General features: G+C 36.8%; 1 protein-coding gene across 22 annotated transcripts in view; it reads right to left on the bottom strand.

Moving 5' to 3' along the window:
• Positions 1 to 27,870, bottom strand: part of NRXN1 (neurexin 1) — a 704,201-nt gene that overhangs the window by 218,582 nt on the left and 457,749 nt on the right. For all 22 annotated transcript variants that reach the window (XM_017829343.1, XM_017829340.1, XM_017829336.1 and 19 more), the window contains one exon: positions 3,237 to 3,418. In XM_017829343.1, the coding sequence (XP_017684832.1) occupies positions 3,237 to 3,418 (182 nt within the window). The remainder of the gene's footprint in view (positions 1 to 3,236; positions 3,419 to 27,870) is intronic.

The raw sequence follows: 27,870 nt of genomic DNA on the forward strand, positions 1-27,870 counted from the left end.
GAACTAGATCTACCAGCAGATACTGCACAAGAGACCATAACAGAAGTCAAGTGATTGCTGTGAAAAGTGATTGCTGTGAAAACTAATTGCTGTATCTCTGGATGACTAAAACATTTTAAAATCCCTTTCTTAAAGCACTGTGATGCATATGTATCATACACACAAGCAATCCTTTATATCTACACTGCTATAGTACAAGTGTAGCTTTATAATAATCTATCTTGGAATTTAAAATACTTGCACTGGAACTGTTAAGCATCTGGTAGCAATGCAGATTACACATTTTTTTAAATGTTTCCCCTATTAACAATGGTTATTTGGGGAGGTTAAATGATTGCTTTAAATAAATGTGTTCCTAACCTAACACTAAAGCTGTGATTCAGATGATCAAGTAGCAATTTTCAAAATCAGAATTTGTTATGAGTTTGATTTCATTATTAGGTTTACATCATCTTTAAGTAAACAGTATAAATAAAGAGGGCAAGCACGCACTGAAGTACCATAATCTAGCTCGTAATTTTCTCTTCCATTTCTACAATGAAGAAGGTTAAGAGTAAGCTACCTCATAGCTCTCTCAAGAACCCTCCCCAGCATGCTAGTGAGGACTAAAATCTAAAGTTTTTTAACTCAAAGCAAAAGTTTCAAACTTTTTTTGCCACCATTCTGCTGAAAATGCATTTTAAACCTATCCTTACACATCTATCCCAAATTCTGTCACTAGGAAGGATGTGACTAATGACCCCCTGGATATAATGGAAACTCAGCAACAAAAGAACCAGTTTCTATCACACTTTAAAACTGAATCCAGGCATAATTAAATCACAAGTCTATCTTGTTATAAGGTTATAGTCATTATAACACTGGTTAGTTATTCATGCACAGTGCATCTCAGTGTACACAGGCACTTATTACTCATGCATATTTATTGCACAAACAGGTGAGTGGGTACATGCAAAATAACATGCAGAATTACACATTATACACTTCCCTGCTTCCACTGTTTCTGGTTATTTAGTAAGACATTCCTAGTGACATCTCAATGCTGATGCAAGAAGGAAGTTTGGAATGACAAAACCCTCCTAGTACTTTTATTACAGCTGGTTTAACACAGTAGCTGCCAATATGGAAAAACTCAAATCCAATAAACTATTTTTGAAATATAACATTTACGTAGACCTCTCCATTTCTATGTTCTTCATTTTTATAGCTGTGATGTTTCAAAGTATCTTGCTGAGCAAAAATAGATCTCAGGTAAAATTCTCAGAAGTATCTATAGTTCCACTGGCTTTAATAAGATGTATGTTCTTTGGTATCACAAGTGCTTTTGAAAATACTGCCTTTCAACTTTCTTTTGAATACTATCCTTATTTGAAATAAACTCTGGGAAATTATATCCCAGTAGTTTTCCAAGCTTTATCTATCATTGACAACCCTTAAAAAACCCCTTGCCAAATGTCTTAGCATTTCAGGTCAATCCCTTAGTGTCTCCACTCTAGAGACAGACTACATTGAAGCTGCTCTCAGAAGGTCCAACCTTGTTTCGGTGAAACTTTGCACGGTTACCACGGATTTTGCTCTGAAGCAGAGCAGGCTTCAGGGAGGTTTCTAAAGTCTCTTGCAAAGACAGCAGGGGGAGGCCAATATCAGTTCACAGAGCATGATGATAAAAGGCTTTTCGCTGCTTCACAGAAATTTCAAAAGACCAGTAAAGTATAATTTATCATGTCCCACATCCCCATTAAGGTGGTAGTGTTTCTGACCATAGAAAACTCTCAATTATTCTTTTATTTTTACCATCTGTTGCTACAGCATAGGTATAAGAAAGTTATTTGGAAAAAAAATTAAAAAGCACAAACATTTATGAGCAGGCAATAATTTTTGATCTCCAACTCATAACTAATGAATACAATGTTTGTTTTAAAATAGAAAAATAATGGCTAGACAGATTGAACAAATATTGTAGTTTTGAGAGACTTCAGGTACAGTAAAATTACAAGAAAAACATTCCTTAATATGCTAATGAACAAGAAAAAACTGTAAGAAGAAAGTAACACTGTCAGCTACAGAGGGTGGATCTGGTATGAGATTGCAAAGAAATGGGCAAATAATGAAAAGGCACCTGATGGTTGCAAAGCAAATATTTAAATTCTATCCAGCAACACAATACTTGCCTTAAAATATGTAGGCTTTCAGTTTTTCTGGCATGTGAGAGAAGTTGCTTTGTTCACATTTTTAAACTAAGATTGCACAACACCAGCCAATTATTTTGTCTGTGCGATTCAACGTAAGAGAAGAGTAAAGATAACCTCTGAATTTTATTTAAGGCCTTCTTTTTTTGTTTATTTACTCAAGCCAGTAAATAATAAAAATTAAAAAAAACCACCTTGGTCCACAATGTGAGACTGCCTTTGCAGAAATAAGGAGCCTGGGAAGATTGCATACCATAATTCCCTCTAATTTTGAAAATTATCACTGCTGAATGTTTTCTGAGGGTAAAAGTGTAATGGGTTATAGATCAATAAGTAATTTCACTCAAAAGGAACTCAACTGTTCCTAAAAGTAGAGACGTTCTCAAATAAAAATCAAATGAACACATTAAAAAAGTTCATACTAATCTAAACAACAAAGTTTTATACTACCTTAGTTATGTTTTATAATACCTTGGTTATATTTATTTATGATGTCATAAAACTCCATATGTTTTCAATTTTGATGGCTAGTTATTTGTTTTAAGGCAGCTGAAATTATTTTTTTAGACTTCTTAGCGTGATAGTCTTGCTTTCTGCTTAAGACTTATCATCACAAAAGAATGGTGAAATTGGAAGATAAATTCTAATATTAGAATTTATCTAATAAGCACAGTCAAAAGTGTAATTCCCCCAGCAGATTCCAGATTAAAACTCTCAGGATTAACATACCTTCCTTTGGCACCACTAAATCCTTTTCTATGTAATTAGATTGTAGTAAAGTGCTCCATCTGTACAGGTATCCCAGTATGATTTTTAATTGAAAAGCCATGTAAAGTAGCATTGTATCAAATAAAAGTCATTTTGAGTACATCTGAGACCCTGTACAGAATCATATGCTATAAGCCATTATCATTTAGTTCACTATTGACCCCAAAAGGCTCATTAACAAACTGCTATATTTGCATTAAAAATAAAATAAATTTAAAAGTCACAAATATAAAACAATCAAGACGGGAAGAAATCTCATGCATTTGTCATAATACTTACGATATGCAGTTCTAGATAATCTCCGAGCCCAGTAGAACTGTCCACTCTTACTAACACGGCCTCTTTTTGAACAGTACTAAACCCTATTGCCAGTCTGTCCGCACGAGTGCTTGGCCGATCGTTAGGGGGCCACGTGTAAGTGATTTGTCCACCACCTTTGCTAAAGATATATGTTGTTCCCGCTGCAAAAAAAAAAAAAAGAAATGAATATAGTTAGCTCGCTTGCACCAATGAGAATCCACATGGAAATCATATGCTCTGCAAAAGTCAGGATGTTCTCACACAGCAAATGGATTCATAGAAATGAAGAGGACTGTATTTTAACATGAAGAGGTCTTTATCTCTGAAAATTTTGCAGCAAGCAAAATATTAGTGTTTTTTATATAGTGCAATCAACACAGAATATAACTTAATTGCAAACGAAACAACTTAAAATACCATAGCTCTGCTTCAGAAATGCATATCTATTCAAGAGAATTCTTAAGCATATGCTTGATGAACATGTTTCTGTGATGTGTAGAACATGGATGAGCTGAACCAAATTCTTTCCCAGACTGGGCCTAGGTAGAAAAATCAAGCAATTCTATTTACCTCATGACTGACAAAAAAAATGCAGCTACTTATTTGCACAATGAAAATGACACATAATCGTGCCCAGCGAAGCAAGATGTTAGCAATACATTCAGATAAGATTTTACAGATCTAAGGTTTATCATCTTGTGACAGATGGGGATAACAAATGGAAACAAACTTTACTTGCCATGTCAGGACAAAAAGACATCAGTCTACCATCTGAGTAAGCAATGGCTTATTCACATAATGCTCAATGTATATCTTTTAAAAGTGGAAATCTTTACATGTTATATGCAGGGTGCACTTACAAAATCTATAATCTGTTTTAACCAAGCGTTTAAACCACTTAGCACTCAGGTACTTAACTTTATATTTCCTCTGAACTAAAATAGCAGCATATGCGGACATTTTCCAGATTAAAAGTTGTATCTTAACAACACCATATAACAGGCAAGTTGTGCATGCACTTGATCTTTCATTTGAAAAGTCACTACAAGCTGGCCACTTCTTTTCTATGAAGGTAGATCAAAGCTTAGGGAGATAGGTCAACGCATTGTAAATACAGATGTCTAATTTTATTCTCTGTCCTACACTGTCTCAGTGTGTGGCTATTTGCAATTTTATTACATTTTACCTATTTTTTATTAAATCTTATCTATTTTACTAAACAGATAGTGATAGGACAAGTGGAAATGTTTTTAAACTAAAAGAGATTTAGATTAGTTACCAGGAAGAAATTCTTTTCTCAGAGGGTAGTCAGACACTGGAACAGGTTGTCCAGAGCAGTTGTGGATTCCACATCTCTGGAAGGCCAGGTTGCATGGAGCTTTGAGAAACCTGATCTAGTGGGTGACATCCCTGTCCATGGAAAGGGTTTAGAACTAGATCACTTTTTAATGTCCCTTTCAACTGAAACCATCCTATGATTCTACGAAACGCAATTCAGATTATTCCACTCAATGCTCTCACTACATACTTCTCATGCCCATGTGAGGAGATAGTGCATAACAACATAACTGTAATTTTCTGACTTTCCTTCAAGATTGACCCAAAATGCTGTGAACATATAAAGGGATCTAAAATTCCTTAAATGTGTGGAGTTTTAAAGTCAAAGCCAAGAAAGACTTTATAGTTACACTACTTGTGCAACTCCCAGATGTCTCAAAATCTTATTTTACTGCACAGCAAGGCTGTTTTGTGTCAGTCTCAAAGCAAAAAGGACACATGGCCTTTTTGAAAAGATACGCTATATATATTTCTAATATCACTGTTCCTTTATGGAATTACGTACCTATTCATTAGTTTTTTCCAGTGTCATCACTTTGGAATATTTTTGCACTGTGCATAGCACCTAAACCACTGTAAAACTCATTTTATATCAACACACTTGTGTGATTGCACTGTGCTTGAAATAGATCTCTTGGCTTCTCCCTTGATACCAAAATACCAACCTGCATATGTTTTAGGAAAACTTGTCGATATTCTTCAGCAAAGACAAACACAATCACTGGTCTGATATCTAAGTTTTCACTTTCACTCTGAGCGAAATCAGGTTTATCACTATTAGAAAGAGTTGTTTATGAGTAGTGAAGATTGGGGCTGTGCCAGGATTGTAATGGACATGAGCAAATGGTGTCTGGTTTAGGAATGTGTGTGACAAACACCTCATCTTCCTGCTCTCCCATCCTTGCTTTCCTCCTATGTGGTGCCCTGAAATGCACAATAACCTGTCATGTGCCGTTCAGTAATGACAGTTGAATCTCCAGTTACAATACATCCAAAAAAAAAGTCACATGAGACAGGGGATGGACCATCAGTGTTGATGGTCCCCAAGTTCTCCTCTTTGCTCCTTACTGTTGACTTCAAATCTTGAACTGAGGAGTTTGAACCTTCATACCGTATATGTCACAGTGGTGTCTGCAGTGAAAAGATTTGTTCTGTGTTGATGAAAAACTGAGGGCTTGATGCAAAGCTCATTAAAAACACTGACAGCCTTGCTGTTGACTTCATAAAACATTGTGTCAGGTCATGAATGAGGTTCTTACAAGTAACAAAAATGAGAAGGCTAAGAAAAAAACAACTCCTTACACCTCAATGTCACAGATGAAACTGTTAGAATAGTACATAAGATTTAAGTGGCAGTGCATAATTCTCCTTTTCTTGGTTGTAACAGTTGTGTTTACCCAATTAAGAAGACAAAGAAAAAGCCTGCCAAGCAATGGTGGAGTCATACCGAATACAATGACCCAGAAGTAAGTCTTCAGATCTGAACAATGAGAGACTCTGCTGTTCTCACTCAAGAGAGAATCTTTGTCACATTTTTTTGCTAAATACTGCCCTTCAAATAAACCAGCGAAGAGCAATTCATTCCATACTGCTGCTGCATTGAAGCCAAGGTCAATGTCAGTAGAGCTGGATAAATCCAGCTGTAAATCTTAAACTACATAGAAAAAACATCAAAGTTAAAAAACTTATCTTTTATCCATGAAAACATGTGGCTTATTTTTTTTACAACAAAGCTTTCCCTCCTTTATAACTGTCCATTTTGTAGCTCTTCAAACTAACTGAGTGTCTGGTAAAAGACTAATTAATCCATGCTGATGAATACAGATCTGCCTCTGTCTGAGCTGCACAGGGAGTCACGTTCTTCGAATTTCCTGTATTAATTATGAAAAAAATGGGTCGGAAGCCATCTGAGAATAGATCCTCTAGTGTTTATATTTCAAGAAAGACAAATATAATAATGTAAAATTTATTACTCTGGGATTGATCTCAGTTTATAGTTTGACCTCCCATTAACTATTAAAAGCTAGAAACCGAGCAGTTGTTGGAAACAACCCTGCTTACTCTCAGTTTTGGATATGTTAGGAAACAACAGAGGAAGCCTAATTCACTTGCTCAATAAAGGCTTTTTATGCTCTCTGACAAACCTTATAATGTCTCTGCCCTTCTTTCAGAACACTGTCACGAAAAGCCAGTCATCTTCCTTCTCTCTCTTAGCTTGTGGCACTGTGTTGTTTAGGGTTTATCATCTCCAGAGAATTGAAAGCAGTGGAATTATAATGTCAAGAATAGCAATGCCATCAGCACAGTACTTGTAAGTAGGCAACTTTGTAACATGCCAGTTATATCTCTCAGCCACAGAATTTATTGCATAATTCTTTATGCGTCCATGCATCTACATAATGTTTAGGAAAAATGTCCATACGGGTCTTTGAAATTCTTACCCATGAAAGCATAGTTCCTATTGTAACAAACTGCCAGTAGTCAAGTTACAGTAATGGTTTTTAATGGCCTGGGTCTCTCAAGTCCTACTTGTTTGCAAAATTCATCTTTATGAAATAGTGCATTCATTTGAGCATGGTCTGGCAGCAACTCAAGGACATCTGCTTACCTATACAGTATTAAGCAGATAAATATTTTGTTTAGTACCCATTTACTGTATCTATTACTGTTTATGACTGCAAAGCTTTTCAATATTTATTGGTCTGAAGTCACATTTTATGTAGTTTAATAGTTTGCTCAAATCAACCACAAATCAACAGCTTTCTACCTTCCTAATGTTCATTCCAATTTTGAGTTTAGGTATATTGCACTGAAGGGTAATGTACGTAATACCATTTTCCCCATATAATGTTAGTAACTTCACGTTTATTTTCAACATTCACGTCAGGTTTCAGATGCTGATTAAGTGGATGCAATGGTTTGATTGAGCTCTGGACCTCAATAAGCTATGATTCCATCACACTCTGTGATTCAAAAACTGAAGACTGAAACCTGTAAAGTTCGCTAATGAAAACTATTAGCTGTACTTTAATTAGTAGTAATTTTGAACTATTATAAAAAATATGAAGGGTAAGCATTTCTACTTATAACAAGAAATTACCCAATAATGTAATTTTCTTTCTTTCTGTATCTTATCAGTACTTTATTCTGGGCTACAATGTGAACCCACATATTCCCACTGGTAAGCAATTACTTGCATTGATAAACCTGTTGAATCCAGTGAGACTATTTTTGCAGGCTACTATTAATTACCAAGACTGAAGAATTTACAATACGAAAAAGAATATATATATATATACATGATGTTCCAAACATCTATATGAAGGCATTAATCACATTTACTATGTTTGGAAGAGCATATAAATCTCCATTAATACTTCTTTTTACATATCCATCTATGTATTTTCATTCTGCCGAAGCTGAAGTTCAAAAAAGTACATAAAAAGAAGATTTGTGCAGATTTTCTAAGGTAAGTAAAGAAAGGAATGCTTCAAGACAGAAACATGATCTCCCAGGAGGAGAGATGCAGGTGTTTCAAAACAACCCATTTGGTGGAATAAAATACAAACCTTCCGTATTTTTTTTTTCTTAGACTGTGCTGTGTTATTAATTATTTACACAGAACAGAGAATATATGCCACAGGGTTGAGGTGAGGAGGGAACGGCCATTAGGGTTAACCATGGGAAGGAGATGGAAAGAGCTGCTGGAAGAAGTATTACAAACTAAAGACCAGATTCAACTGAATGCTTCCTGAAGGCATTCTGGTACACTCTCGCCCACAAGTCTGGGCAGGAGGTGAATATGGATTGTAATTCCTTTCCTGCAACAGTGACATCAGGCTTCTCTACCTTCAGTCTACTTAACAGCCGAAGAGGTGTATTGGATGGGGAAGGAGAAGATGCTCAAATGGATGATTGCCTGTAGCTCTTCAAAAAGCTTGAGCCACCGGGGTAAGAATGGAGAAATGTCCTATTTTCTGGCTAGATTCTCTTATACTTGTGGATAATAGGGTCTAGGAGTATATTTATGATGTTCCTTTGACCACACTCAGCTTGGCAAACCTTAAAGGGTCAAAGTTTTCCTGGAAATTGGTTGCTACTCCAAGCAATTTTTAGTTAGGTTCTTGAACCAAGCAGACTGCATGCTTGAACTATGACTTACAGTGGTCTTACCATACCAGTACTTTTGTCAGCTCTAAGACCACAAACTGCATGGTATAATTCCTTAGTACTTACATTATTTCATTCATTGATCTTCCATTCTACTAGAGTAAGAAAACTCACTGACCAAACCAGCACTGACAAAGATCGTTGCTGGGTTTTGTTATTAATATCTTCATTAGTGATAACACCTTGCCTCTTCAGGTAAAGATGCCAGTGAAAATAAAGCCAATGAAAAATGTCTATCTGCCTACTGTTAGCCTTCTGCGGCATCCACATTTCACTGTGTTACAGCTGAGCTCTAAAATTCAATTTTTCTGTAAAAAGAGCTGAAGCTACATCGTGTTTACGGTGGGTGCTGCTACCTCAATCTCCAAATGTGCAACAATGTCTGTGATGCAACTGAGACATCTCTATTTCCTGCATAGGTTAACACTGTGCTGATTGTGATCTATAACTGGAGCCTATTTCATAGAACAGGATATGTTTTTAAAGTTATGGTCAAGAAGCTATTTTCACCCAGACAATGACTATATGAATATTACCTCAACCAGCTCAATCATCAGCTGGAGCAATTAATTTAAATAAGCCAACAAAGCAGTATCTACTACTATTAATTAAAACACAACTTTACATTGTATTAGAGAACTCCTCTCGCCAAAGTACTAGTACTTAGTACTCCCCAAAGTACTAAGGTGACCCTGATTTGCTTTATCAAGGCCTTCAAGACCTTTCATCATGTTACATCCAGTTTTTCAAAGAAATCTGTAAACCAGTGCTGCACATGGTTTATTACATTCAGCTGCCCCCCCTTGACCTGACCATCCAGGTCAAGGTCTAAGTGATAAGAGAACGAACACAAACTGGAGTCAAGCTGAGCATCCTGGCCTTTGCAATGCCATTTGTTGTGGGTTCATGGCACTAACACAGAAGCAAAGTTTTTTCCTCAGACTACATGAGTTGCTATAGGTAGCTTAATCTGCTCAGCACCATGCTCAGGCACATGTGCACAACCCAAAAACTTGAAAAAAAAATCAAAACACTCTTTTCTCTACTTCTTTCCTCCAGCCTATGGCAATGGTATTTGGACAGTTGTTTGTATTTTACCCTGCATGCAATAATAAAGTGGGTGAAAAAATATTCCATTCCTGTTCCAATTTTTTTTTTAATTTGAATTCCCCACTTGCAGATGTGAAGTCTTATTTTTAGAAATTTTCTCTGTGAAGGATGATCTTATGGAGCTGCATAACACGTCTACTATTCTTGCTCATCGTCCAATAACTTTTCAATCCACTAGTCAACTTTGAGAGAGGGGTAGGCAAAAATTACAAACAGCAATTAGTAATTGTACAAACTCTCAGCAGTTTAATGAAAATCAATGACTGTGTAAAAGAGAAATCTACAGACTTCAACCACTGTATTTTTTGCTTAGCAATAGCCTGGCAACATACAACTTGGTAGTTTTGTATTGGTGGGCCAGTCAATACACTCAGTGTGCTCTGCTAGCCAGACAACAGACAACATCTGAAATACCATCAGGAGTTCTGTGAGGAAAGATGAACAGAAACTATTGGATTCTTGCACTAAAATAGAGTAACATTTGAGAAACAAAGCACCATTTCATAAAAAATCAGGAACTATAATTTTTGCTGGTTTTGGAACAAAATGTTCACATTTCAAGTAAAAATATATCATATATATCTACAGTGAGGCTACCGAGCTCAATTGATTTCAACAGCGGCACTAAGCGACAACTAGAATTTGTGAGTAATATTGGCTCAACAAATACCTATAACTATAAAGAACAAGCCTTACACAGCTTAGCATCAGTATTACAAGTCAGTATCATTCTTATAATCATAAATGACATAGATGGTTACCATAAACATTTCAAAGAATTTAAAGAAATTTCCAACTGGAGTGATTTTAATATCTTAGATCAAGTACACCTCGAATGACCCCATTGATTTAGATCAGATCACTTATCTGTAGTAAAGTATTACTCAGTCTGAGTAGGCACATCAAACCAAGAGCCTTCAATTGTGTTAAAATTAATATAATTTTCAGAAGGACCTTAGCTAAGCAAGAGCTAGCTGAAACAACTCCTAAGAGAATGCAGAAATTAGGAGTATCTCTTAGTCTTACTTATTAACAAAACATGAGTAGATTTACTGAATGTCAATGGACTTGATAGTATTAAGGCATTGATTCTGTAAAATTATTTTTATTAGCTTTGAAACATCCACAGGAAAAAAGTTCTGTGGTTTGTTGATCTCATTAATATGTTCATTTATACAAAAATCATTACTTATTTTATGAAAGAGTACAGTCTTCTTAACGCAAATCTGACACAGACTGATAAAAGAAAATTATTGTTCTTCTCCACTCTTTCAGTTTAAAAATTTTATGGGCTGCCTATCACTTTTCCAGTATGGATGCTGTTCAAAATGAATTTAAAACATTTTTGTATGAAATGCAAGGCAAGTAATTCCCCATTATTGCCTTGTACCTTTATGTAATGTAGATGGTTAGAAAATTACGTATTTCAAAAATCAAAACCTGCCTTAAATGTCATACTGCAGTCAACATGAAAGATTTTAATCCATTATAACTCTATTAAAAGTAACAACGATGCAATGTGTCTGATTCTGAAAGCTTGCCAAAAAGTCAGATGGAAATTAAAAGGCAAATGTCTATAAATAAGAGAAGGTTTCATTCCTCCTACCTTGTCAACATATAGTTAAAGATAAATTTCTTGAACAGTGTCTACAGAAGTTTAAATTGTGTGGTTGGGAAGCACATATGAGAAGGCAATGGGTTGAAAAGTATTCCAGAAGAGATAGAACGTAAAGGCATTGTTGAGGAAACTTCCCTGTCTGACCACCCAGCAGTAACTCTCCCACCACCTGAGCTGGGACTGAGGCCCCTTTGCAGCAACACTCCCCACACTCACATGATCTGACCAGGTCTTACTGGCTGCACCCTGGGTTTCCCATAGCAGTCTCAAGGTGCGATAATGAAATAACAAAATAATAGTTCAAGCTGGGTGCTTCTGAGGACGGACCGAACAAAGGAACCCCTGGGCTTTTATAACCTCACAGCCTAAGGGTGCCAAAGTCTAGGAGTTGTCAGCTCCTGCTATGTCTCTCAGTGTCTCTGAGTGTCCCATCCCCTAGCCACAGGTCTCTGTACCCTTTTTTTATGCAAAAGGTCAGCAATTCAGGGTCTCTTGCCTTGGGCTGGGGCTGGGGCTCCTGCTCCCCAGAGCTCAAGCTGCAGTTCACACTACAGCTGCACACTGATCTACCTGCACTAAATGTATTCCTCAACAGCATTATCAGACCGAAATCAGTAAACCCCAAGTACTCTTGAAGACAATAAGACAATAGGACTGTTTTGGCCTCCACTATCCTTACATTAGGAAATGTCAAGGCCTACACTTCAGTTTAACCACAGTTACAATCAGTTCCATTAAAACTGAACTGCACGTGCACTGATTTGCTTCTTATGGCTTATTAGTTGTGCCAACATCCAAAATGAATGCAGTGAAAGGGGCTGGTTAGTTGAAGGGATTTGTAACAGGATGCAGAAACTAGGACATTAGCTCAAATACTATGCAGGTCGATAGAGACCAAATGTTGTTACCACCTGTCGGTGGCCTGTGTGAAATCATTCAGTGGTTCCAGTCCAGGGACTTTACAAACTCAACAGATACCTGGCAAAACAGATACCTGGAAATTCTGTAAGCCAAAAAACTTGAGTTGAGTTTCCAAACTTCCTAACTCAAATGGGAGGACTGTAAGCTGAAGACATGGACCAGGATCTGAACAAAAGTTACTCCCACAAAAGTAGCTCTGCACAGATGTGCACATAGGCCAAAAAATAGTAGAAGAAAATCCAAACTTAAATTTTCTCCATATAGGTCCATCAAAAGGCAATGTTCTTTTCACAGATATAATAATTTTTAGTCATTATTTCATGCAAAACAGGTTGCCTGAAGTTATGTTTTTATTCAAGCACCTACAGCAGCATCCCAATTCTCAGAAGTGTTGCCGCATTTTTGGCAACCTTTAAAAATCAAGCCCCTATTCTTTAAATGAAGATACTAACATTTGAAATAGTTGGCCTTAAGTTATTTAATAATGTTAAAATGGACAGGAGTTTGGCTGCAAATGTCTAGCATGCTTCTAGGCTAAAGTCTTTATTTCTTATTGGTTTCCTTACTAATACAATACTCCAGCTACCCAATCTTGCATTAACTTAGTTATTTTTAAGTGACATTTATATTATGTTCCTTGCTAAATTGTGCGTCTCATAATTTAATCTTGAAAAATCCTTAGAGAGCTCTCAAAAGTAGCAAACTTGTCTCAGAAGAAATGTATAATATCCTGAAAAAAATGCACTAACTGCAAGCCTTCTAAATTCATTGAAAAATGATACAAGGATGTCAAATGTTGAACTAAGATGTTGCTCACATCAGAAAGATGGTACTGGCAACACTGCAACTGAGACGGAGTTCTTCTGAAAACAGCTAATTCTATTATGGGCAATGTGCAATGAAGTTTAATATTGCTTGTTTGTAAAGGTAGTGAAGAGTAAGAAGAGTAAGAGTAAGAAGAGCATACATGCTCTCCTACTAATTACTCAACTCTTAATAGTTAGCAGACAAAATACTATTGTGGTAGCATTTCTGAACATTTTGGAGTCAACAGATGCGGGCTATAGCTGAAGGAAAACAGTAAGAGCACAGTTTCTTAGAGATGTTACACTCTGAAATACAAATATAGCAACCATTCTTTTTCTAAGAAAAATGAAATCAAATGAAATGCAAGATATTAGATCTTTGGAAAAACACTGAGCTTAAGCCTCTCTCAAGCACAGGAATCCACCCCTGAAGCAGCTGTTCAGTTACTAGAGGTATCTCAGAGGCAGACCTGGCAAAGTGAAGTACTGATGAGCAAGTTAAACACCGACTGCAGTCTTGAAACACTGCACTATCTCTCTAAATCCAAGCATGAGCAAGTCCAAAACTTCAAGCCATTTTATTTGATATACACGTAATAAATAATTTTTAAAATCCTCAAATTTTAAAACCAAAGCTAGTCTTCACCAGTGTTAAATGTACTCAAACCTCTGGAAAGTATCAGGTAAAAAGGAATGCAATGTAAAAAACTCTGCTCAGTTGTCTCAAGGAAGCTTGAAAATAAGGACCAGCAAGCAGCTACAAATGATACTTTATTTGGAAAGATTTTCTACTCGTTATCCCAAAGATTGATTTTGGGACATCAATGTTTACTTATGTTATCAAATCTGCACATGAAACAGTGTTTAATAGGGGTACACAAACTCAGCTCTATTTGTACTTGAATCTTTAAGCTTATTAGACCGTTATAATAAGAGCTAGTGGGGGCTAGCCAGGTTGGGCCAATTTGCTTCCTTCCCATTTCTTTCTCTTCTACTACATAATAGATTTCCAATTGCGGTCTGGCACAAAACTGCTACATGCCTTGTCATTATGATAATTGCTATCATTCTTCTTTGGAAATTCCTTATGCTGTTGTTTGTAAGCAACAATTCTCTGCCAGTTTCAGAGGATAAAGAGCTGCAGTGAAAAATATGCATCTCACGCTTTTCACTGGGTTAACATACTTAAGTAATTCAAGAGCATGGTTTAACTCCTGGATTCCACAATGATGTTTGGAGAGAACATGACAAAACAGTTTTGGGGTGTAAGCTTTTCATTCATTTCACCAGGGACTAACTCAAGTGTCAACTCTGACACTTCATATGCCAGTACTATTAGCTATGACTTAGTTCATTTGTATATGCAAGAAAGGCGAGCAGTTAATCCCCCACCAAAGACTAACCCAGCCTAATTAGAGCAGTGATATTGTGTAGGCCTCTTACTTCCAAGGGTCTGGCTAGAGGAAATTACAATTGCTTTTAATATCCTGAAGTGAAGATCAGTATTCAATAGTTTGGGAAATCTTACTTTAATACAGAGCTTTATAGTAACATAGCAAAGATATCAAGATTACTTCAAAACTGTAAGTAATGCCAAAGCATGCGGAAAATTACTGTGTGCAGAAATGTGCTCAGAGATAACCCATTTTTCAATATGCATTCATCTAAGTTTGCTAAAAAAAACCAAAACCAACCCAACCCAAAGCAAAACAGAACACTTCCCAAGAAGGAAAAAACAATAATTCAAATATACTAAACACCAGTCTCACAGAATCAGCTATGGCATACCAGCTTGGACGTTTTGAGCACTACTGCACTACAGTATTTTCTTACAGTATTTCTGTAACATAAACCATGCTTCTAGATATGTTTATGTGTCTCACACAAAGAATGAATCCATTGAAGACACCCAAATATTAAGAAAGGGATTGTATGGTGCTTGAGTTAAAATTTGGTAAGTTACATTTTATAAGTCATAAGGAAAAGAAAGCTCTCTGTCCTTTCATCTGATGAACATCAATCAGAAATTAAGATTCGTTATTTCAGTCTAGAATGTTTTGTTCATATCCTGTTTAGTTCTCAAAGGACATTACCTCCTCACATGCTGGAGTCTCAGTAAGAAGGTTGTTCAACAAGAAGCTGGCTTTGCGATGATATTGCTAGTGTATATAATAACAATGTAACCTAAACACTGGAGCTAAACGAGAGTAGTATTTTTGGAATACCTGCTGTTCTAAAGTGCATTGTGAATATTAACATATTCCAGCAAATTAGTTTGCACTCATTATCATAAGCAATTACTTACTATTTAGATGCCGTTGATATTAAATTGGCAAGCAATTTGCAAGAACTAATACATAGCATAAAAAGCTTTTCAACATTCTAACAGTATGGAAAGACAAGTTTTTCTAGTAACACAGTCCCTTATATACAGATGTCCCTCTATATATAAAAATTCTGTGTATCTCTTCCTATCTAATATCTCTTCTTCAGCAGCAAGTGGATAACTCCCTGAGGCTCTGTGACAAACTCTTCATAAACTTCATTTTGACTCTGTGGAGTAAATCACAGACACCTCCGGCCAAATGCAACAGTAAGATCTCATTCACACTGGAAAAAAAAAAATGTTTTCATGCTCATTTTTGAAAATAACAGTTTAGAAAATATATCAATATGAAGTTCAGTTCTTTGCTCTCAAAGCTATTACTTATTCCTGATATAACACTGTCAGATGGCGAGGGTAAATCAACTCCCTTGTCCTCCAGATACAGGTAGGAACAGAACAAGGTATGGAGAACCTGTCCTACTTTTGGCAATAACGACAACCTAAGCCGATTTCTCTTCAGTCCGAGAATGCACTAATCCCAAAGGAAATAACGAAAGTCACCTCAGAATAAAAACTCAAGTGAGAAAAGAATCAGGACTCCTTTTCTGAAGGACACTTAGTGAATGTTACAGAGATATTTCTAACCAGGTCTTCTGCTTAGCACAGAAAATCTGTGCAGATAAGGAAGTGTAACCCAAAGACAACCCAAAGAGCTCTGTAGGGAGTCTAAAACAATGGGAACAACTCGCTTTGTTCCTTAGTTTACATCTTGGGCCCAAGTTTCAAGTGAATCAAGTTCCAGTTGAGAAACACGGCATGTCTTTTGGCTTACATGACACCATTGCTCATGTTGCTCCACACACAGTGGGACCAGTAACAGAGGCATCCCAGGGCACAACCATGGAAGGAGATCAAATGCAGGGTTTGGAATACATATGCTATGGTGCACTTAGTGCCATGGTCTAGATGACAAGGTGTCAATCAGTCAAAGGTTGAACTTCTTAGAAGTCTTTTCCAACTTAAATGATTCTGTGATTCTGTGAATAGGCTCTTTCTTCCCTTGGGCCAGCCTGCAAAGGAGCAAAGAACCAGTACCCAACAATGCCATCAGCCATCAAAGACTTCAAAGCTGTCCCTGTAGATACAGGATGGGCATGCTAATCCTTATGGTCCTGGTGAGCAAAAAGACCTCAGTATGCCCAAGTGGAATTTCAGACCCATGCATCAGTTAGTAATCCACTCACAGATCCTGATCTGATGGGATTAAGCACCTATTTCAACTGCAACTCACTGGTTGAGGATATGAGACTGTAAACTACTTGTATCGGTATTGTGTCTACCTATTATTTATGCAAAATTGCCTTTAATGTGACTGTGAACCTTAATGGGGACCTTGGGAATCCAGTATACCATAAACAAACCACAGTAGTTTATGCAATTCCCAGAATACATTTCTAAAAGAATAATTTGTGATCTCAGATCTCAATCTTCCAAGCTGCGTTTCAGTCTGGAACCAATTACTCTAACCATCGTATCTCGTAAAATACACAAGACTGTAATAGAAACACTAATGCACCCTTAACATTAGGAGCACAATGGTTCCTGTCTGCTGTGCTCGACTATGTACACTTTTATTAGATATCATTGGGTTGAAAATATCTTTGCTAAAAATAGGCATAATTTTTTGAAAATAATTTAGTCAGTTCTTAAACATATTTTATCTTATTCAAAACTGAAGCACTTTCAGACCTTCCTTGTTACTACCTTTAAAAACATACCTTTCTAAATTTTTTTTTTTTAATCAAGCTTTCCAATTAGCTTTGTGAAGTTAAACTGCATGACTTTTGCAGCTAAAAATGATGTGTGCCTTGGTATCTGAAACAAACAAAGTAATGAAGTTCTCATCTGATTAGCAAATCCAATTTTTTATTCTTATTGACCTTGAACAGAAAAAAAAAAATCACCAATTATTGTAACGGGAGTGGGGCTTCAATCACTTCATATTTCACCTTTCATCAATCCTCTATTCTCTCCTTTTTCTATTCCTAATCTGCGAGAGTTCTGACAAATTATTTGGTTTCTAACAATGTTGTAGACATGGTGAGTAGCTCTCAGACCCTCTTCTGCCTGGGGAGAAAAATACCTTACAGCTATGTTCAATATCAGTGTCCTTAAGCTACAAACTCCTTGTATACTAAAAGAGAAGAAATGGAAGTTTCAAATTACATTTTGATAAATAAAAGATGATGTATAACAGCATACAAAGAAAAACAAATTTTTCACAAGTCCCAAAAGAGCAATTTCTACACTTTCTGGAGAAATCCCGATTCACCTACATTCAGAATCTTGTCTGTACATGACATTTAGCTATAGGACTGTTAAATTAGAACTATAATGAAAAACACAAGAGTTTTTCCTTAAACAGCAATTGCTATTCATTCCTATTAAACATTCTTAATATTTGTAAAGCCAAACATGGTTTTTTTTCATATCTGTATTATACAGAATCTCAGCACTGATGAAAAATGTGTTTCATGAACAGGAATTCTACCTAAACCCTCATAATCTAATAATATAAAAAACTGAGGTGATCTGAACTTTCACTAAGAAAGAGTAGATCCTTAGAACTAACAGCTGAAATGAGAATTTGTATATGTGACCTGAAAATACCCTAAAGCCTCCTTTAAAAATAAGGAGGAACTCCTAATTTGCAAATGAAAATAACGAGACATTTTCATGTTTCATAGCCGTTTGCTGTTCAGCCTCTCTCAAACACAAACTACATGTAAGCAATTCCATACATGGATCAGGTGTTGGGTTAAGAGAAAGCAGAAGGTATACCCATCACAGGAATAAGGGATACGAAAAAGCTTTGGATTTGGATTAGAATTAGAATGTGTCTCTTCAGCAGTAATATCAACAGAACTGAATCCAACACTGACAAAAGAGTCACAAGAGAGTACAGCCAAGGAAGAAAATGTTATGAGGTAATTAAAGTTACTTTGTGACCCTCTTTATGCTGATGCAAACATGGAGCACGTCTTAGAAAGGTGTTGGACCTAAAGAATGAGCCTTGCTCTAATTGTTGTGCTGGTGGCTGGAGAAGTCTGTTATTGTTACATATTAGCTCAATCTGATAAACTGGACATAATTGTAAAGCACAACCAAATCACAAGCAAATCCTCTGAATGCATGTCAAACAAGCCTGTATCTCTCAAACCCCACACTATGTTATCCCAGGGATATTATTGCCTCTTTCCTAGGTCAGCAAGTGTCCAAGAGACTTAGTAGTACACTGCTTCAGCAAGGTGATGCAGCTGAACTGATCTCTCTTCCTCCTCTGGAATAGCCCAGATGGCCCTATCTGAGAGCTGTGGACTTAAACCGCCAGGGATCTGAACCAACAGCCCTGCAGAGCACTCTTCTCCTTTTACCTCCGTCTGGGAACACTTAAATATTTTGTGGATGTTTCATCTGCTCAAGGGATTAAACACATAGCATAAGACAAAAATGATAAAGAAAGAGTGAAAGTCACAAAAAACTGTAGATAAACAGAATCCACAAGGTACTACAGTAATGCAAACACAACTGATTGTCAGCTTCTACAAAACCCACCAAATTAGAGCTGTTATCAAAATGAAGGTCATGGTAAATGGTACTAAGCACACCCTGTACTTACACTGATATTCATGCTAATGTTCATCAAAGTAATTTCTGTTTTAAAAGGGATGATTACTTAGTACTATTATCAGTCTCAGCCTCAATATACTGTGCTGTCACTAATATGCAGAAACCTCAGCTTCAGAAAAAGATTCACTACCTCAAGTGCTGAGTCAGTATGAGCTGTGTGTTTCAGCCAAAATACAGTTTCTGCACAGAAAATAGCCCATACTGCTTGAGCAAGATACTGTGCCCTTTAGTCTTCCCTTCAGTTTAGGTGCTGACCTGGACCCTACATCAATAAGTCAAATTATTAATTCTGGACAGCATATAGTAAATTGTTTTCTGTAGCAATTTGCAGTGATGGAGGAGAGCTATTGAGGAACTTTCTCCTCCTTTAAAGAAGACACTTAAGCTATCACATCGTGTGTAACAATCAATGGTTTCCCTTGCTTCTTTCAGTTGCTTTCCCAAGTTGGCAGTCTTAAGAAAACATTTTCAAAAGAAATCAAATTGGTATGTTTTCCTCGTGTTCTTCTGTGCAATGTTTTGTAAAGAGAATAAAGTGCCATTTCATCTGAAAGGATACTCTGAACTACTACAGTTTGGGATTTTTTGCCTCAATATATTTCATTTATTTATTTGCACTCAAGACAGATAGTAAAAGAACAAGCAGCCTGACCTTTGGACAACTATCAAAAAACCCAACTCTGCAACTACAACAACCAGTGTGACCTTCTTCTCTACATTCAGCAGCTAACAATCACACACAATGAGGGAGAAAAAAACAGCCTGGTCTGTGCAGAAAACCAGACTAGGTCAGGTAACACAGCCTGTTCTCAAAGCACCTGCAGATATAAAGCTTTGTGAACCCTCTCAGAGCATCTGGGACCCACCAGCTGAATTTCAGAACTGTTCGCTGTCATGTCCTGACAGCAGCAGATACAGGTTTTGCCAGAAGAGATTTATACACATTTCTGTAGCTCTGTTCTCTGCCATCTCAGATTTGATATCATGTATCATCTGTATTTCTGAGAACACCATAAACACCATACTATTTACCCCTCCACAGTCCATATCCAATTTTCACAGCTGGGTGTGTGCAGAGCTGGTAGAAGGATTTTGAGGGTATGGTTCCATGCACAGAGACCTCAGACTCTGCAGTCTTTACCCAACACATCACTGGAAACCAGGGTAACTTGTTCACAGAAGCACAATCACTGCAGCAAATGGGCTGCATTATAGGCCAAGATTTGTTTCTAGTAGATTTCAAATATACAGTACCCAGTTCAAGGTCAAGATCAACAAAAGCGCATATTGCAGCAGTAATACACATGCTGGAAAGTAAAATACAAACTGGATATAAATGAAGAGAAAACCTATCATGACTACTGTTAATTCTCAATAGTTCTACACACCAAGCAAAATACAGGTAGCATATGTCAGTCATGCTCTTAGAAACAGAAATAATCACTGTATTTTCTGGCTCTTTTCTATACTGCATCAATAGTGGCTTGGTTTTATTGGGACAAAGACACAGTGCAATATTCTATGCCATGCGATACTACGACTCAGAGGGCATGTGGTTGATTTTATTGATTCAGTTTTCACACTACTGTAACCCCATTATTGTCAGCAGAGCAATTGGAAACTCCAAACAGATTCTAGACTGATAGTCTCTGATATTTCCAATTCTCTAATGTATACAGCTGGCTTAATTTCTTTTTTTTTTTTAATTTGGATTTTCCTTTCTAATAAACCCACTGCTATGGGACATCTTCTCTATGGTACTCTAGTAAAAAAGGTCCAGAATTCATTCCATTAGAGGCATTTATTGGTATTATTAGGATTTTACAACATGATAGCATAATCTATCCTTTGCCTGAAGTAAACACTCTTAAAGGGAAGTCCATGGGGAGAGTAAAACTGAAGCATCTTTTAAAGTAGTGAATACTAATCAGATATATATAGCCAGAGGGGAAAATAATGTTATAACAGGAAGATACAGCAAGTAGACCACGCAACAAACGTGATACCAAGGAATGTAAATATGACAGTAGCATATACTTTGGAGAGGAAAGAAGGGCAGAACAAATAAAGGACAAACTGAGAGGAGGAAAATATGACTATCACTAATAGGAGCTGGAGAAGAAAATCAGGACAGAAAGGTGAAGATTTGAATGCTTGCACTTAAATCAGCATAGTGGGAAAGGCAAGCCAGGGTCACAGCCTGTGACTCCAGGCTCTGCTACAGCCCCAGAAGAGCTCATCAGGGCTTTGAGTTAACACTCACACTGTAATGATTGGAGAATACTTAGATTCTTAGGGATCTTGCTGAAGATTATTATGGATGTGTTGGAGGATGCCTAGATTCTTAATCACCATACCTGTGCTACTCAAACAGGTCCAGTCTTTCCTGTACTCTTCGAGCTCCTTATTCTATGCTTTTCCTGTGTTTGTACTGGTCTTAGTACAGTTGGATCCTTGTCCACAGGGGTTACTATATAAATACTTGGTAATTATGAAGCAAGTCACTTATAGAGCTCAAAAGCAGAATTGCAGCATAAAGTGCACAATAACACTACCTATTTAGATTATGTGAGATAATAGTCACATAAATTATGACTGTGGCTAAAGTGATCAACACTGACTCTTTCTTAACAGGACTATTACAAGGTCAGTAATAGAGGATTAGGAAAAAAATAGTCTATAGCCTCTACTTGTTTAGAAGTCAGTTTTCCCATTTAGCACCAGCCAACCAACCAATCAACAAAAAAACCAAAAAAAACCCAAACCAAACCAAACAAAAAAAAAAGAAGAAAGAAAAGCCATACTGTAGACATACACCAGTTTCTGAAGTATTACCAATATAAAATCTTTTAATTTCTGCCTGTTCACATTTTTTTAAGTTAATATAAAGGCACTCAAAGGAAAAGTATTGATCCCAGAGATTGTTTCTTTTCTCAGACACAACGAAGTAAACTAAGAATAACTCATCTGAAGACAACTGAAGAGAAACAGCAACACTGAAATAAAAAGAGATTGTCCCTGGTGCTGTAAAACTGGAAGTACCACTTGTAAGGAGCTGTATATCCTTGTGCTAGCTCCTCGGAGTAGATAGAGGTACAACAGAGCAAAGCTAATACCAAGCTTCTCTCTTCGAGGAAAAGTATGGAAACACATCTCCAAGAGTTGTGTCTCTCTGTATTCATCCTATTTTTCCTGAACAGCTAAGTGGCAATAGAAAGAATTCCTTCCTGTGATGCTTGACTGCCTGTGGCTGGCTTAAATATAATGCCTTAAGTTTAGATGCTTGCTCCAGATGAAAAAAGTCACATTTCCTCAATAAATCCCAGTGCTATTTACGCTGGTTAAAAGCATGCAAGAATACTGCCAACAAGATCAGCTGCATGGAGAGGGGCTGATTTTCTCTACTAACACAGATGAGGGAGGAGGAACAGTTCAGAAGAGATAGGCAGCAAAGCAGAAATTTCCAAATTGTTGATTAAAAAATCTAAAATTACTATAACACGTGATAAACAATTATTTAGGCATTGTTAACTGATCATCAGATGCAGACAGGCACTAAGAACAAAGAAGCTGTTAAAAGAGACACACAAAAGATTTACTTTGCACTAGCCCCGAGTTAGTACAGTATGAAGCTTACCATTAATTTTGTAACTTCAAAACTTTAACTAAGAACTAGTTCTTTCAAAGTAGTTTGTAAAAGTCAGTAGCTCTGATTCATCTGTAAGCATTTTTCCTTTCCTTTTGGTCCACACACAGGTGAAAGACAGTACAATAAGCATCAATCTTATCCTCCAACCACATCAATCTTGAATTTGTATCAATCCAGTTTTGCCTAAAGTAAATCACTGCCTCAATGAAAAGGCCAGAAGACAAATATTTGAGGAGGAGTAAGGTGGTACACAATCCTTCCTCCAAGACCCGGGGGAAGTACAGAATAAATGCCCAGTAGGGCAGAATAACAGATAGAAAAAAACTTGCTGGTAAACAAACAAACGAACAAACAAAAACCAACTCAACAAAAATGTCTTTGAGTAGTAGAAGCAAATTATCATGTTGCCCAACTTCAAAGAAGGTAGAATGTCTCTAGAGACACATTTGCATTGAGCACAGCCCTATTAAAATTGATGACAACTATTATTCAAGGAGAATCAAGCTCTGTGTTTCCTAAAGGAGAGAATGCCACATGATGAAATGTGTGCATAAGAAATCAGAAGACGGCAGCTAACTCTAGGCATCAAAGTCAAGTGTTCCATTTAGGATCATAAACAGTCCAAAGAAAAAGCTTCACTCTCCATGGAAGGTTATTCAGAGCATCTATAATTTGGAATCTAAATCTGTCTAGGAAATATATAAGGGGACTCCAAAGCCCTGAATAAGACCTATAAATCAGAGCTCCAAAGTTAAGACTGTCAGTATTGTCAAGATATCCATAGGCCCAGTGTCACTGTCGCTAGAGCAAAAGGTGTAACTGATATGGAAGAACACAGGTGCTCTACTTTCATGATCTAGCTTATTCATACTAGATCAGGAGATCATAAATTTCACATAGCATATCAGGAATTAAATGTCCACCTGCATGTTAAGAAGGAGTAATAAAGTAATGATTAATTTTTTTGTTGTTAGTTAATAGGGATGAAGTATTTTCACCAGCAGCAGTTAACATCCAATTTAAGTACATCACTGAACTGTCTTGCTCTTTGCAGTTGTAAAAGCAATCCAACACCGTTGTAAAAGCAATCCAACACCAGGGTGGAGTGACTGCGAATGAGAAGGTACTTTAAGCCTACACAGCCAATGCATTCTGAGTTGCTGCTGTTGTATGTATTTACTATAAACAGAAAAGAAAAATCAAGGGAAGAGGGCCTGGGAGAAACAGAAAATGAGGAAAGTGCAGCATGAGAGAGTGTGTATTACAAAGAATCAAACCTGAAGGCATTCCTTGGATCAGCAGGTAAAGCAAAGTTAATTACTGGGAGTTTCAAGAGTAGAAAGAGTATTTCAAAGCCCAACACGATACATTGGGCTATACCTGTTACAGGATAAAAATATCGACCAGAGTGTGAAGAGTGAGGATTTTGAATTGCCGAACAAAGAAATTAAAGAAATACTAACAACTGATTAAATTAAGCAAGTGGAATAGATGCAGGGGAAACTTGGAAAGCATGGAAAGTAAAGGGGGAAAGCAGAAGAAAAGTTGTTAGCTAGCAAGAGGAAAGACAGATACATAGAGGGATAGAGAGGGAGACAGAAATAAAAATAAAAACATCATAGAAACTGTATCTATGGCAACACTGAAATAGAAATTAGTAGACATTTTTTTCCACATTTGAAGTCTGAAGGTTGGAAGAAAATCAAGCCAAGTTGCCAGCTATTTTTCTGTGGTCTGCATTACAGAAAACATGTCAGGAGCCAGAAAAGAGAATATCAATCAGGTCAGAAGAAGGGAAATAGAACATCCTTCTTGCTTCCCTAATAAGCTCCACTTTTTAGTCCTTTTTTTTCTCAGCAAAAGATGGGTACATTTTTTCAATAAAATTCTTTTTTCCTAGGAGATGCATCTGGTTGGATTTGGGAGAATCAATTTGATTTAAAAGAATGTTGGTTTTGTATGAATTGTATCAATCTTATTTTTAAAAATATTTAATTAATCTAAAGAATATAAATGACTGGTTTCCTTGATTGCCTTTTCTCTTAAAATGCACATCAGAATCAAACAGTTTTATTTGTTCACTGTCAAATTTGATCTTTACATATTCTCAAAACTTGCTAGCTACATGTACATAATTACTAACATAATTTGTAAAACATTTATAAAATGCCACAATATTTTCCACTAGAGTTTCGTTTCTCTAATGTATTGTGCAGCTCCTATTTCTGCTTTTCTCTAACCTGTTATCATTCCTACTTAAAAAGCAAAGGTTGATTTTTCATTGCTTTTTCCTTTGTTCAGTCATTTATACACGAGCAAGTGGGTGTGAAGTGCTGGCAGATGTGTCAGGCTATGTTACACTGCTTCTAACAACTACACAAGGAGAAAGGCACTGGATACTTAACCTCACTCCTGTTTTAACAATTAAACAGTAACGATCAAGACCTATTTGTTAGACTGTTTAACAAAAGGCATAGATTTGGAAGCTGACTGTCAAGCATATATGTTAATGAAGAACTCTGTAATGGGATTTTAAATTTACCCATTAAAAAAAAAAAAAAGAGGTGCAAAATGTTGGTGAATTGAGAATGAGAAAAAACATAATTTGAGAGAAAAAAAAAAATTCATGGCCTAAACTTCATAAACTCTGAAGTGTATCTTAAGCATCAGTATTGTTTTAATATGTTTCTGAAATAAGTTTCATAAAATGTCTCTTTAAGTTCTAAAATGAAGTAATTCTTCACTCAGATAACATTATTCAAAGGAACAATCTGACAGAAGTAACCCAAAACATCCCTGCATGATGAAGTACATCTCATGCGTATACTCCATGCAAAAATCACATTCCTGGGTACATCAGAGAATCCCATTTGGATAATTCTACTCCCCATTGTTCAAGGTGCTCTTCCCCACTTCAACTAAAAAACATGCCACCAATGCAATATTGCCTCAGATTGTGCTGACAGTGATGCTGATTTGGGAGCTCAGGACTCAGCACAGCATTTCCAGTATAGAATTTTTAAAGCTACATCACAGTACCCCTAAAAAGCATCAAAAGATGTTGCACATATACAGAAAATGTGTTAAACCTGTACTTTGAGAAACTGTTACATCTACAGTGATGCAGTAATTCCAAATGCTAATGTTTCAAATTTTTGTGATATTTTAAGTGAGAAGCCTCTTTAAAAATCATCTATAAATAGTAAATTCTACAACAGAGAAGTGTCTAGAACTTTGTGAGTATAAACTAGAAACCTGCAGAAACACAGAACATGGGATCTTAAATTTTGAAAAGATATATGGTGAAATAAAAATGGGAATGCAAGGGCAGTTAAGATAAAATTTACAACTGTTTGAAAGAGGGTAATGAAACAAGAAATAAAGATTTTAAAAACAATTAATAATCCATATTAAATTCTGAGCATGTGGAGCATATGTCCATATAAGACACTGGAAATGGTTTCTTCTTACATTAAAACTGTATATGGCTCATGAGAGTTTTGCTTGGCTCCAAAAGAAGAGGAACTAAGGAATTACTATGCTCAATGATGCTGAGAAATTATACGGTAGGAGAAACAATAATACCATGATATAGTCATGCCTGCACATAATATCAGCCTGGGAGTTATATGAGTCTTCAAAATTGAGACTGAACAGAGTTTAAAGCAACTCTGACTATTTTAAAAAGTGCTGTTAAAGAGAAGTCCCATGCATCCCTTCCTGGGAGAAATTGCCATGTGTCTAGGTCTTGTCCTTGTCCACACCACCACAAGCTCTTAGCTGTGCTCAACGCTCAGCAGCTGATGTACATGGAAGAAGCTGAACCAGAGTGTTAGCGACCCATCATTCATAAATCTGCAGAGCTGGCTTCAGTGGCACAACATTTCAGGCTGAATTAAAAGACACCTCTGAACCCCTGAAATGTATTTTGTATGGAGCCTACACCGCACTTGTCACATAACACAGTGAGACTGAGTCATCATCATGATTATGATTGGACTATGCATACTCACACTGCTCTAGTTAAACACAAATCTTGAAAAAAAAAAATTCAAACCAAGTATAATTTTTCCATAGTCATGCAAGCAATTGTCTCCAGAGTGCTGCATTCAGCTCCAGGGCTCCCAAGCACAGGAAGGATATGGATGTTGAGGACCAGAGTAGCAACTCCAGAGGAGGGCTACAGAGATGATCAGAGGGCTGAAGCACCTCTGCTATGGAGACACACTGAGAGAGTTGGGTTTGTTCAGCCTAGAGAAGAGAAGGCTTTAGGGACACCTCTTAGCACCTTTCGCTACCTAAAGGGGCCTACAAGAAAGCTAGAGGGGGAATTTTGGTTAAGGGCATGCAGTGATAGGACAAGGGGGAATGGCTTCAAACTGACAGAAGGTAGATTTAGGTTTGATATCAGGAAGAAATTCTTTACTGGGAGGGTGGTGAGGCACTGGCACAGGTTGTCCAGAGTAACTGTGGATGCCCCATCCCAGGAAGTGTTCAGGAACAGGCTAGATGTGGCCCTGAGCAACCTGGTCTAGTGGTTGATGTCCCTGCCAACGGCAGAGAGTTTGGAACTAGATGATCTTTAAGGTTACTTCTGATCCAAACAATACTATGATTCTATGATATTATTCTATGATTTGTGCAATTCTTATTTGTATCACACAATGTAGGATGCATACATCAGCAAAGAGAACTCCCTCTCAAATTGTACCCTTACATACATTTGTGTCATATGAAGTTTATGAAACAATTGCTGCAAAGCTACACAGTACAATGAGCAGTTTAAAGCTTCTGCTTCTAGTCTGAATAATTTATCAAATGCTTAGTTGTACTTTAGAGATCTCTTTTCATAAGCTCATATTACAACACTGAGGGCCATACTGTGACTTCCTCATGCTCACAGTGATGAACCATTATTCATACAACTAACCCTACTGTGATAAAACTGAAGTGCAACTATAAATACAGGGTAGTAAACTGAAATC

This window comes from Lepidothrix coronata, unplaced genomic scaffold (genome assembly GCF_001604755.1).
Source record: "Lepidothrix coronata isolate B3197 unplaced genomic scaffold, Lepidothrix_coronata-1.0 Scaffold163, whole genome shotgun sequence".
Classification (NCBI taxonomy): Eukaryota; Metazoa; Chordata; class Aves; order Passeriformes; family Pipridae; genus Lepidothrix; species Lepidothrix coronata.